The sequence below is a fragment of the Scheffersomyces amazonensis genome (genome assembly GCF_036850825.1).
Source record: "Scheffersomyces amazonensis strain UFMG-HMD-26.3 chromosome Unknown RJT21scaffold_1, whole genome shotgun sequence".
Taxonomy (NCBI): Eukaryota; Fungi; Ascomycota; class Pichiomycetes; order Serinales; family Debaryomycetaceae; genus Scheffersomyces; species Scheffersomyces amazonensis.
Genome location: NW_027042741.1, coordinates 103,207 through 116,511, shown reverse-complemented (window position 1 = coordinate 116,511; position 13,305 = coordinate 103,207). Strand labels below are relative to the sequence as shown.

The 13,305-nt window shown below is 31.1% G+C and overlaps 6 protein-coding genes across 6 annotated transcripts; 5 read left to right on the top strand and 1 right to left on the bottom strand. All coding sequences in view use genetic code 12, as the record gives it.

Annotated features, from left to right (window-relative positions):
- Positions 1 to 39: 39 nt before the first annotated feature.
- Positions 40 to 1,985, top strand: RJT21DRAFT_90166 (uncharacterized protein). The gene has a single exon (XM_064885635.1). The coding sequence runs from the start codon at positions 150 to 152 to the stop codon at positions 1,950 to 1,952; it is 1,803 nt and encodes a 600-aa protein (XP_064740431.1). The 5' UTR covers positions 40 to 149; the 3' UTR covers positions 1,953 to 1,985.
- A 1-nt stretch (position 1,986) lies between these two features.
- On the bottom strand, positions 1,987 to 4,865 carry RDH54 (DNA-dependent ATPase). Its single transcript, XM_064880451.1, has one exon. It carries the CDS (start codon positions 4,738 to 4,740, stop codon positions 2,014 to 2,016), a length of 2,727 nt encoding a protein of 908 aa, XP_064740430.1. The 5' UTR covers positions 4,741 to 4,865; the 3' UTR covers positions 1,987 to 2,013.
- Positions 4,866 to 5,651: 786 nt separating this feature from the next.
- On the top strand, positions 5,652 to 6,014 carry RJT21DRAFT_110854 (uncharacterized protein; the record flags this gene model as incomplete). The annotated part of the gene is made up of 1 exon (XM_064879935.1): positions 5,652 to 6,014. One exon carries the CDS (start codon positions 5,652 to 5,654, stop codon positions 6,012 to 6,014), a length of 363 nt encoding a protein of 120 aa, XP_064740429.1.
- Positions 6,015 to 6,238: 224 nt separating this feature from the next.
- On the top strand, positions 6,239 to 11,203 carry RJT21DRAFT_5852 (tRNA methylation protein). Its single transcript, XM_064885128.1, has one exon. It carries the CDS (start codon positions 6,463 to 6,465, stop codon positions 10,702 to 10,704), a length of 4,242 nt encoding a protein of 1,413 aa, XP_064740428.1. The 5' UTR covers positions 6,239 to 6,462; the 3' UTR covers positions 10,705 to 11,203.
- A 90-nt stretch (positions 11,204 to 11,293) lies between these two features.
- RJT21DRAFT_116661 (uncharacterized protein) lies at positions 11,294 to 12,546 on the top strand. The gene has a single exon (XM_064880450.1). It carries the CDS (start codon positions 11,399 to 11,401, stop codon positions 12,470 to 12,472), a length of 1,074 nt encoding a protein of 357 aa, XP_064740427.1. The 5' UTR covers positions 11,294 to 11,398; the 3' UTR covers positions 12,473 to 12,546.
- Positions 12,547 to 12,570: 24 nt separating this feature from the next.
- Positions 12,571 to 13,254, top strand: RJT21DRAFT_110851 (N-acetylglucosaminyldiphosphodolichol N-acetylglucosaminyltransferase anchoring subunit; the record flags this gene model as incomplete). The annotated part of the gene is made up of 1 exon (XM_064879934.1): positions 12,571 to 13,254. The coding sequence occupies one exon, from the start codon at positions 12,571 to 12,573 to the stop codon at positions 13,252 to 13,254; it is 684 nt and encodes a 227-aa protein (XP_064740426.1).
- Between the last annotated feature and the right edge of the window lie 51 nt (positions 13,255 to 13,305).

The following is a 13,305-nucleotide window of genomic DNA, read 5'->3' as shown; positions in this document are numbered from 1 at the left end:
AGAATAGTGACTCATGACTTAATAGTAGCGAACAATAATTGTCGCAAAAGGCAAAAAAAATCTCACAGTATAAAGAGTAAACTCAGTTACTGAGATTAGGTGATTATGATTCATTTAGTAGGGGAAATTTTGGAAGCATAGTATATCAAATGGAGTTAAAACCCTTAGGTAAGGATGAGTTATACATATTTAAACTCAAAGAAGAACTAATCAATTCATTAGAACTTCTTTACTTTGATGCAGAGACTCTGGAAGAAGTGAAACTTGAAGACTCAGTCAACAAACAACCAGTTATTGCACCCACTTTATCATCACCAATTCATAAGGACACTGATTATTACAAATCAGATTTACATAAATTCAACTTAAAAAGAAGTTTGGCAGGTTTACAGCCATTAACAGAGGAACAATTCGAAGACTTATTGGAACTGCAATCTATAGAGAGTATTTCAGGGTCAGAATCAGAGACTGAAGATGAAGATGAAGCTGAAGATGAAAAAGATGATCCCAATAAAGTCAAATTACAAGCCTTAATATCAAAGTTGAGTATGGAGTCCAATAATGAAGAAAATCAAAAGTCCATTAGTTATCTCAATACGAAATCTGCATATTTATTATTTAAGTCGAAGTATTTGTCATCAGATAAAGCCTTTGGAATATATAAAAGCTTATTCACCGAGAATGAACTACTTAAGGATCCATTGGGAGGTCTTAAGAAACTTCAAAAACTTAGAACAGGGAAATCTGCTCTTTTTATGATTGGTGGAGGTCATTTTGCAGGAGCCATTATTTCTCATAGTCCCAAAGATATAAGAGGAAATGCTCCTAATGCAAAAATCAGTAAAGAAGAACAAGCCGTTAATATAATAGTTTCAAAAACTTTCCATAGGTATACCACAAGAAGAAAGCAAGGGGGTTCACAAAGTGCTAGTGATAATGCTAAGGGTAAAGCCAATTCAGCTGGTTCTAGTATTAGAAGATACAATGAACAAGCTTTGATAAAAGAAGTACGCGAATTACTACATGAATGGAAAAGTTATTTAAACGAATGCTCATCCATATATGTGAGAGCAAATGGAGCTTCTAATCGGAAAATCCTCATTGGGTATGAAGGATCAGTATTAAAAAATGAAGATACAAGAATTAAGAGTTTTCCCTTTACCACCCAGAGAGCAACCACTTCAGAATTGAAACGTGCATGGGTAGAATTATCCTATTTAAAGCCAGTTGACTTACCAAAAGTCAATGAAAAGGTAAAGAGAAAGCAAGAATCAGAAGGGTTATCGACCAATAATAAGAATAAAGAATTACTGAAATCACCAGAACCAGCGAGCCCAACTGAAGTTCATTCGGCTGAGTTGGTGACATTGCTTAAGAAACAAAAGGCTCCAAAATTAATAAGTTATATAAAGCAACATAATATATCTGTCAATGAATTTAGACTTGTCCCTGAGTCTAAGTACATCAACTATCCAACATTACTACAATTTTCATCAGCCAATGGTTTGAATCATATGGTCCAAGTATTAATAGTCAACTTAAAGGCAGACCCTACTATAAAAAATCAATTTGGTAAAACAGCTGCAGATATATCTGGTGAAAGTTCTACCAGAAATATTTTCCAAATTTGTAGACATAAATTGGGAGAAGATTATTGTAATTGGACATTAGCCAAAGTGGGGCCAGCCAAATCTAAAGAAGAATTTGAACAAGAAGAGAAACAAGAAGCTGAACAAATTAAAGCTGAAAAGCAGAAACGTATACAGGAAGAACTTGCCAAGAAGACGGAGATGGAACTTAAAAAACCGGCATTCTCTAGTCATAGTACTCTTGGTGGTTCAAGCAATTTGGTTAACGATATGAATTCACTCTCAGAAGATCAGAAATTGAGATTGATGAGAGAACAACGTGCTCGAGCAGCTGAAGCAAGATTTAAAAGAGTCGCTAATTGAAAATTGTAAATAATAAATAATAAATAATAAATATGCATTTTAATAATCTATAGAATTGAGTCTATTCTTGAATAGTAGCGCGAGGCAGATTGTCTAATTGTAAATCTTTATCTAAATCTAAATCTTCTGAAGACTCGGTGGTCTTTGACATGATATAAGCCAAGGGAAATTCATTCCCATCGGGTGAATAACCGTTCTTCTTCTTGATAATACGTTTTAGTATCTTATCATTAACTTGTAAGTTATTCTGTTTAGGATCAATATGTTTGTAATGGCTCAAAGTATTTCTTATTATTCGTTTTTTCGCAACATTAACATTATCACCAACTCTTTGATGTAATTCTAATGCTGACATATACTGACTTTGAGGAACTTCATTTTCTTCATTGAATGATCCTTCTTCTTCATCATCAGCTTCTTGAGAATCATATTGATAACTTCCATCTCCAATGCATTCACATTCGATTAAATCATGAGTGTTGGATGAAGTTTCTGTATCGATTTCAAATAAGTTCCGAAGATCCTCAGCATCAAACACATCATTGACAGATTTAGAATCATTGTCTAAGAATTTGGAACTCAAGTTATTCTTCATTATTTGACGTTGGAAAATCTTTTCATCAATACAACCTGTAGTTAAGATTCTATAGATGAAGCAGGGCTTTTCTTGTCCATCTCTATGAATACGAGCCATTGATTGTAAATCTACTGCAGGATTCCAATCATTATCAAATAGAATAAGTCTAGATGCTCCTACTAGATTTATACCCATTCCACCTGATTTAGATGATAATAAGAAAACAGGAATGGTAGAAGATCTATTGAATTCATTAATAAGTTTATTTCTAGTTTGTTTAGGTGTTGAACCATCTAATCTTAAAAAGACTATGTTTAATGGGTTTAAGATTTCATTTTCTAATAAGTCAAGAGTTTGAGTAAAGTTTGAAATCAATACTATCTTTTCATCTGCTTTTATTATCTCAAGCATCAAAGGTATAAGTATATTAATTTTACCAGATAATCTATCAAGCTTTAATTCTGCTAACTGATTATTTTCAGCCTTTAATCTATTAAAGAATTCATCATTTCGTAATAATAAGGGTGAATTACAAATCTTCCTAAATGTATTTATTAATGCTAAGGAAGTATTGGAATTTTCTTGAGAATCTGAAAGTAATTGATTAAATCCTTTTGCATGCAAAATGTGATGGAATAAGCTTTGTTGTAACTTTGTAGGTTTAACAAATAAAATAATGTCAGTTTTAATTGTTAGATAGTTATCAAGAATTGATTGAGTTCTTCTAAGAGTAAACATCTTTGTTAACAAAATTAATTGATCAGATAATTCTCTACCTTTCTTCTTAACAGCTGGATCCAAACAATTTATCTCACGAGCTTTCTGAATTGGGAGTAGATAATTCTTCTGGAAAGTTTTATAATCTCCCAAAATTCCTGGGTTAACAAAGTCAATTACAGTATGAAATTCAGTCAAGTTATTTTGAATTGGAGTTCCAGTTAATAAAACACGTTTCGGGATATCTAAGATTTTCAAATTCTTTAATACCTTACCAGAATTGTTCTTTAATTTATGACCTTCATCACAAATTAATAAGTCAAATTTAACAGTGGATAGTTCCTTGATATGGGTTGATATCTTTTCGTAATTTATGATTAATACATTGTAAATATTGTATTTTCCAAAACTTATAATATTCTGTTTCTCCTTTTCCGTATTGACATTTAAAGAATTGAAATCAAGAATTCCTATTTTATTCAATCCCAACCATTTCTTAAACTCATTTCTCCAATTATTTATAAGCGTAGCCGGACAACAAACAAGCACCTTTTTAATAATGGGTTTGGTCTGATTTTTGAAAGGATTCTGCTTATATAGGGTCCATATTAAAGATATGGTAGTTAAAGTTTTACCTAACCCCATTTCATCAGCTAGTAATCCACCATTTCCCTTAAAGTCTTTAAATCCCATTACACACTCATAGAGAAACTTGACTGCTTCGACTTGATGAGGCCTTAATTTTAATGCTAATTGTGGATCTATAATCACATCTATAATATCTTTACTTTCAGAATTGGGAGGTCTAGGTAAGATTATTGAATCCGAGATACCAGATTGTTCGATGAAGTTGGTAGAAACTTCCGTAGGCTCTGGAAGAACCTCAACTTCCGACACCTTAGTACTAGGAGCTGGTATAACAGATTTAAACTTAGTCAGATGTACTAAATTAATTATTGGTTCAGGCTTACTGGAAGGCTCTGGAGATGTTCCACTGTCCTCACCAATAAAACTTCTAAATTCAGCATCAGAAGTTATCTTATAATCGATTTCAAATTCAATTTGCCCTATTGATATAGTCGAAGTCAAAAAGGCATCAAAATCATCAATGTTGGAGAACGATTTCTTCATGGACATATTGTTCTCTAAACTTTTAAAACTTATGGTATAGCTTGAAGGATTGACCTTTAGCACAACTATATACCCATCACCATCCCATGTTTTATTCTTCTTATTGGTTCTTTTTCTCCATTGAACAGTATATCGAAGTTTGGACGAGGGTTCTTGCACATTTTGAGGTAACTCTATATCACTCTTAGGTTTCTTTATCAGATTCAAACCATTAGCCGTTGAGAGAATTCTTCTCTTGTTCGTTATCTGGGAATTACGTAACTGCGAACTCGAACTCGGGGTTTGCTGCGATGATAAGTCGCGATCATTTGAATTCAATAGTCTTGGAGCCCTAAACGGAGCATTTGGTCGCGCATTAAACATCCAGAGTTCATGAATTGTACACTAGAATAAGTTTGACAGTTTTGGTGATATTTGCAATCACTTTTCTACTGGTAAACAACGCGCTACGCGAGCACCAAAAATCTAACCATAGTATAGTTTATAGTACAATTTATTAAATAATTTTATTAAAGATAAGCTGAGGAATAAACTAATAAAACACTGCAGAAAACTATTTGAATCAAAGTAGAAACAAGTAAGGAGTTACAATATTTATTATGATTCAAGTAGGAGAATAATCATGTTGGATTATTCTGATGAAATGGAAATTAAATTATGATTAATTAATTAATTAATTAAAATAAGGTATAGAATTAGGGGTAATAAATAATATCAAGATGAAAGATAAATAAAGTAAGATAAAAACTCGTAGGTAAAGAGATCGTAACATTTGTAGTTAATGCAAATAATGGCAAGTATGACTATTTGTTTCGTTCATTATGAACGTTAACACCACTTGAGCAATATCAGTCTTGGCTATCTGAAACTTAATGCAGCCAAAGGTGAAGTAGTATCAACACCAAAAATATAATAATAAGCTCTTGAAAGGGAAAACATGATACTAGCAGGTAAATAGGAATAGACACTATAACCAATCAATAAGGTGAATGACAATAATACAAGATGTAATATAAAACTTTCAGTTTTGGTCAACATGAAAAATGGAATATGATGATAGTACATCTGATAGATTCTATGGGCTGAGGGTGACATGATGCAATGAAGTATGTGAAGTGTTTGTGTTGATTAAATTTATTGAAAAATGAACTAGTAAAGTATACACAACAGTTAATGAACTGGAAAGGACAGAACCGGACTTAACTAAACAGAACTGGATTCAAATAAAAGATTATACGTTATATAATCAAAACACCAAGCGAAGGACTATCCCTATGGAAGATGGAAATAACTCTATATACTTTGGAACTATTCTCGTCAGACCAATTAGTACCAAACCTGAAGATTCGTTTCGCAGGGTTTTTCTTTTCTTTTTTCAGGCTGTGCACATTGTTTTTATTATTTTTATTTTAGTTACCTCCTTTATCAGGTGTTTAGGGATATTGCAGTGCTATGGTTTTATCAGGTGCTTGTATAGTGCTTGTATAGGGGTCAATGATAATGACTACGGTTGGATCAGATTAGGAGATAATGTTAGTGACTTACTTAATAATATATATATAAGGTCTATTAGTCTCGTTACTTTTCTCTGCATTAGTGGTCTTGTTTGTTGGTGTGACTTATCTTGTCCTGATTAACAATTAATTTTCTGATCATATTCTCAAATCACTATATATGCTGACTTATCTATCTGAGCCTGCTTAATATCGCATTGGACTTAATTCTGATTGTTATATGGTCAATTGTAGTTACTTGCAGCCTATTATGTGGGTCACAGGTAAACAGTCACGTGACGTGATATCTGACGTAAATGTGTTATATACCTTTTAACAGTAACAAATAACCATTAATTCGTAGAGAGGGTAATAAAATCAACTAAGCAAACATGCACATTCATTCATACATACATATATATATAAATTCACTTCTTCTACCTATAGTAATTTGAAACAAATGGCTCCCCACATACAATTGAGAGTCCATCTCAAGTGCTCGCAAAAAAAATTAAGCTGTGAAAAAAAATGTTACTATCAGTATGGCCAATATAGGATATAAGACATAAGACATATTAAAATATCATGAACCATGGAGCAAAACCATGAAAGCAGAACTGAGGTACTTCGTCTAAATGAACTAAAAAGTTATCTCATAAATTTAAAGGTCGAAACATCCAGTGTTACAGAACTCAATTCTCATTTTCAAAGTTTATATACTCAGTTATTAACAATTGGAACTAAAGGTGGTCTAGATGACAAGACATTAACATTATTTAATGATACACTTTCAATCTGTATACTTAGACTAAATCAAGCATTAAAAACACAAGACTTTTCTGATTTGAATATAGAACATTATAATAATATTTTTGAATATATCTTACAGTTTATTCAGAACTCTTCGAGTCCATTATTCAACTCATTACAATCATTATTGAATAAATTACTTGATTTAATAAGAGTACATAGTAATGATAAATATCAGGATATATTAAAAATATGGATAGAATTACTTTTGACCAGAAATTCTATTGAAAATAGTCTGATATCTCTTCAAGATAAGAATACATTCATCATATTAAATATCATCCTAAAGAAGAAAACTTCAGTACGATATATTTTAGATCAATTTCCTGAATTCATAGATAGTACTTTAAAATTACTTGGATTTGATACATTAGCAAATGTCATATCTAAGACCATAGTTCATCTATTTACTGATTTATATGATCCTAATAATCAACAAGAATGGGTTAACACTTGGCTACCTTATATTTCCCAAGGATTTAAATCTGATAATAAGAAAATAATACAAAGCATTCAAACTCATATTTTACCAGCATTATTCAAAATATATCCTCCATCATTAAACTTATTGATTGAACATTTTTCACATGAAAATATCGATATTGTTATTAAATTATTGAAACTTGGTCAAAGCCTATCCTATATAGAACCTGAAAGTTTAATAGAAGGAGGAATCCTTACAGAATATTTAACCCATCTGCAACCGCATTATAGACTTGATACTTTAGAAATATTACTAGGAGGAAGAATGTCAATTAATGATCCACCTATTTCAACAAGTATATTTAACATAATTAAAAATCATTTTTTAATTGATATCTTTTTCAATGATTATGAGGAGATTGAAGTTAGAAATAGATTTGTTTCTATTTTTGGTCAATTTCTTACTGTAAGATTCAAAAATTCCCTCTCTGTTCTAAAGAAATCAAGTAAGAAAAGTCCAGATGATAATAATGTATTAAAGTCTATTGATAGTCATGAACAGTTCTTAAGCTGGTTAGAGAATCATTTATTAAATTATTTAACAAGTACAGCAAATTATAGTCAAATTATTACTTCATTAAAACTATTGGAGATAATTTCATTCAAGTTACCTAAATTAACAAAGTTATATGAAAATAAAGTTTATTTACATCTTTTAGTTGAAAACTTATTCAATAACTATGAGAATGTAAGACAGCTAAGTTTGACACTTCTTATTAATAAGAATGAAATTGAAAACTTAAAGGACCATTTCAAAAGCTTGGGACTAGAAAATATAGAATCCATTAATAAAGTTTACGATATACTTAAGGATTTATCAGGTAGAAAGAGTGAAGGAGGAGCTAAGTTCATTGAATATATTTGTCAATCTAAACTTTTGTTATTCAAAGATGAAGATTATATAAGAGCAATCACTTTAAAGCTTTTGAATGATATGAAGATAAATAACAAAATTAATGACCATAATTTTTCACTTCATGGATTCTTCAAAGCTTTAAATCTTGTGATTCTGCATTGGGAACTCGATTTCTTATTAAGAAATCAAGATTTGGTTAAACAAATTCATTCAGTAGTTTATCAATTATCAAAAGATTTATGGGATTATTACGTGGCTAATGTTGTAATAGTAGAGGATTCAACAGAAGAAGTCGATGATGATGAATCAAGTCTTCTTTCCAGTTACTGGTGGAAGACCATTAAAGAATCAAATAATCTCTTGACTATATTATTTGTCAATGTAAATGTTAGTAGTCAAATAACAACAGCATCTAATATAGTCAATGCCTTTGAACTTATTAAGGATCAATTAGAAAAGATTAGTCATAGAGGTACATTTTCATCAATTTATCCATCATTTATTTCCATATGTAAAGCATGCTTTAAAGATCCAAACTATGAATCATATTCACATAAATGGTTAACCGAATCACTAGACCTTATTCAATCAGGTAATTCTCAATACATTTCTAGAAGATCAGGATCTATACCCTTTGTGATAGCAGGTATTCTTATAGGTAGTATTGATTCAATCCATGAAGGTGAAGTAATCTCTTCAACTTTCAATATTTTACTTAATATAGCTAAACAACCATACTCCCACAAGCATGATGAGGCATATGATATCCCTCAAGTTCATGGTTTCAATTGTTTAAAACAAATCTTTCAAGAGAGTCAACTTACTAAAGCATGTCTTAAATATGTTCCAGTATCTTTAGAACTTTCTTTAACTCATTTTGCTTCTGAAAATTGGTCTATAAGAAACTGTTCGGTAATGCTTTTTACTACTATTCACAACAGATTATTCGGTGGAAATATTAATCATACATCCAAGTATTCGGCAAACTTATTGTTTAAGAAATTTGACGGTATTCATACTATCTTGAATACATTTAAAGACGAGAAAACCGTTGTCCTAATTCTCTTATTATTAACTAATATTGACTTTAATACTCCAATAGCTGATTACCCAGATGGATCATTAGAGGATGTTGAAATGACCATTAGAAAGTGGATACCCACGAATCTTTCTAATCCTTCATTCAAAATTAGAGAAATGGCTGCTAGATGTATAGCTAATTCATTTAAAGGTACAGAAATTCTTGAATTATTCATTGAGCAAGTTAATCAGAATAATAATCTCAATAAGAATTCCTTACATGGACTATTACTCATGATATTTGAAAGCTCACATAAATTTGTGAATAATGATTTAGCTAAGGAGTTAGTCGCCTTTTTATACTCAAAGATATCATTTTGCTTGCATACAAAAAGTTTTGAAATTTCCAAAGTTTACTTTGACATTATTCTTCAGTATAAACCAACGAAGATGGTAGTGAATTTTATTGGAAACTACTTTGCCACACAATGTACTTTGAATAGTACTAGATTGGAAGGTTGTAGAGGCTTGGCATTATCGTGTGCCACTAAAATCCTCCTAAGACATTATCTTGAATTCAATGAAATATCCAATTTTATAGATGTAATTGAACTCAGTTTGTTAAGTTTTGACAGCTATGATGTGCAAATAACGGCCCTTCAATTTCTTAATGATAATTTGATAGTTATTGGTGAAAAGCATGAAATTATTGAAAAATTGGAAAGTCTCATTTGGGAACTTATAATTGATGGATCATGTTGGTCTTATGTGCAACATTATGCTCTTGATGTTTTCAAGAATTTCAAAGTCAAGAATACTAATGTAAATTCAAAAATCGAGAAGCTCTTAGAAATAGTCATAGAAAATTATGATGAATCAGTTACTTTAAAAGCTTTAGAATGTTTAGGGAATTTACTTCCAGAGAATTTTAATGAAACATCTGTAAAAACTTATCTCGATATATGTGAACAGAATTTAAATGAAGAAAAGCCTTTAAAGTTTAGAGACAGTGCACTTAGAAGTTTAGTATTATACAGCTCGAATGGTTTACATTCTATAGGTTCATCTAGAGCTTTAGGATTAATTGCTTTGAAAGGGTTATATGATGAGGACACAGATTTAAGATTAATTGCAGGGAACTTTATTTCTAGTTCATTAGGCTACACACAACCACAAGCTCCTACTTTATTGACGAAACTTGACATATTTAAAACTATTCAAGGGTCAGGGGTACTTACAGAAATAATATTAAAGACATTATTTGACATGACCATGTCTTTTGAAGATATTGCAAATCTTCGATATCATTCATCTTCATCCAAGATATTTGATATTGAAACAAGCAACTTATATAAAAATGAAATACAAGTTATAGAATCTTGTTTGATTGCTTTAAAGTCATCAGCCAATAAGATAAACTATGAATCCAGCTTTTACTTTTCTTTAATGCAGCAAAAGTTGTTATCAGACATCCTCATTCTTCAAATTGCTGCAAAATTTGATTATGTCACTTTAGCAAATGATGCAAATATCAATAAGTCACTTCTAATCACAATAACCATGACAGAACTGTGGATTAAAATATATCCCAATGATACATTAACAATTGAATTGAATCATTTAAAATCCCAACTTAATAAATTCAATTATGTATATATAAATTAGAAGTGGCACGCTATCAGATGCAGAATAATCCCTAGACTGGTACTAATGGGCGGGTAACTTTTTATACCATTAAAAAAATTTTCCAGCCAGTTTTTAAAAATTCATATACTGCAACTACTACTGCTTATTACAGTACTATATTGACTATTAAGCCAATAGGACTCTCAAGAAGGTATGTTTTAATAACAATAGCCACAAGATGGCATGCTATTAACATGATAACATTGACAACTCTACGATAATCGTATTGCTTTTTTATGATGAATAATTATACATTAACAACGAATTTCTTCACCTGAATCACCATGTGGAACAAACATAATTTCAGAGCTTTTTAACACTGATCTATAAAAGCAATACGTATTTTTGAGTTGTATCAAAAGTTATCATGTACGATATATGTAATTAGAACCATTATTCTAACTAAACGATTTAGTTTTTATTGTAAATATTTACTTCAATACATGTCTGATTAGACTGAAAATTTTAAAATTTCAAAATGTAGAGTTGAATTATGGAAACCCATTCTCTAGTCATTCACTATTGTCTTCAATATATACGTTATTGTTAGACTAAGTGTGATATAAATCTAACTTTAGTGATGTGGAAGAGCATCGCAAAGCGCAAAAAAATTATATTTATGTCTCTTCTCCATATTAAGCAGTAGTAAACAATAAACAGAAGATCTACACCAATGAGTGAGGAAATAGAAGAGAGTTTTGCTATATGTGATGAATGTCTCGGTAGTTCTGATGATATTAAGATGATAAAACAGGCCAATGGTGCTGAGTGTAAACTTTGTACCAGGCCATGTACTGTGTTTAGATGGAATGGTAAGTCATCATCAAGACGTTCTGGTAAGACAGTTATTTGTTATACATGTGCAAGAGAAAAGAACTGTTGTCAAAGTTGTATGCTTGACATAAACTATCATATCCCTATTGATATAAGAGATACTGCTCTTCGTTTGGCTGGAATAAGTAATTCTCAAAAATTCCTTACGGGACCAACGAAGAACTCCGAAGCGAAAGCCATATTAGCAGACAAAAACGAACAGAAGTTTAAAGATTCCGATGAAAATATAGATGAAGAAGATTCACTGGAAAAGAAGGCTCGAGAGATTCTCTCCAAATTGGGTGAAAAGTTGAAGAATGCTACTAGGAAAGCTCCAAAGGATGATAAATCAAAGAATGATCTCAACCCAAAGCTAAATGCTGATATATCCAAGTTACTATCAAAATTACCCTTTGGTGGAAATTTACAACTGCAAAAGAATCCCGACTTAACATCCTTCTTTTTATTTGGCTTCAATACTGACTTACCAATATATGCTGTTTCTAATTATGCCAATAGGTTTGGTAAAATTAAATCTTTAACCATCATTCATAAGGCTAAATGTGGATTTATAACTTTCACTACCAGACTGGCAGCAGAAAAGTTTGCAGAAGATATATCTAATAATGGATTAAATCAAAATGACTCTACCGCTGGAATTGTCATATTCGAAGGCAATCACCCTTGTAGAGTTAGTTGGGGTAAAGTACAACCCTTAGGAACTTCAAATCAAGAGCACGCAAAATTGAGTATTGTAGTCAGTAAAGTTTTAAAGCAATTAGCAGAAAAAGATATAAAACAGGATAAGAGTCGTAATATCACAGACAAAACATCACAACGTCAATTACCATCTACAGGAGCTCAAAAGAAGATCAAGAACTCAAAATCCAACAATAACCAATACAAATCTTTAAGATCTGACTATGAAATATGACAAATTGCCAGGTGCGATTTTCAAAGAAAAATGATAATTGTGTATTGTTAAATGTAAATAGATGCATTATATATATATAATAGTATTTTGTAATTGTTATGGTTAGTGAGTCCCAATTGGCCATCAAGGCCGTTGTACTTCTTATTCCATTTATACTTATTGTTTTACGATTAGTTGTAGTATTACCAAGTGTAAAATTGAGGAAACTGATCGGAAATGATAACTTTATAGCTCCGAATGTTCATGGTTCTACTATCATGATAATGCTTGGGTCTGGGGGTCATACAGGAGAAATGATTAGATTATTATCGAAAGTGAAACTTGAGAACTTTAATAGAATATGGGTTTCATCGTCGGGTGACCTGTCATCATTAATCAAAGCTAAAGAGTATGAAGAGAACTTGAAGACCAATCAATTATCGAGCATTTACTTGACATTATACAGAGCAAGAAAAGTTGGTGAATCGATCCCACTGTCCATAATAAGTACCATTAAATCATTTATTTCTACATTCAATAGTTTAATTCAATTAAAGGAATTACCATCTTTAGTCTTATTAAATGGTCCAGGAACTTGTGTGCCTCTTGCTTATATACTTTTCATACTAAAATTCTTTGGTTTAGCCAAAACAAAAATTGTATATATAGAGAGTCTTGCAAGAGTTAATAAATTAAGTCTATCCGGTAAATTATTACTTCCAATTTCCGATAGGTTTATAGTTCAATGGGAGAAATTAGCTCTTAAGTATGAGCGTGCTGAATTTTATGGTATCTTAGTTTAATGTATGGCGGATGAGGCTGCAGAAAAATTAAAAAAAGTTGCAATGCAATTG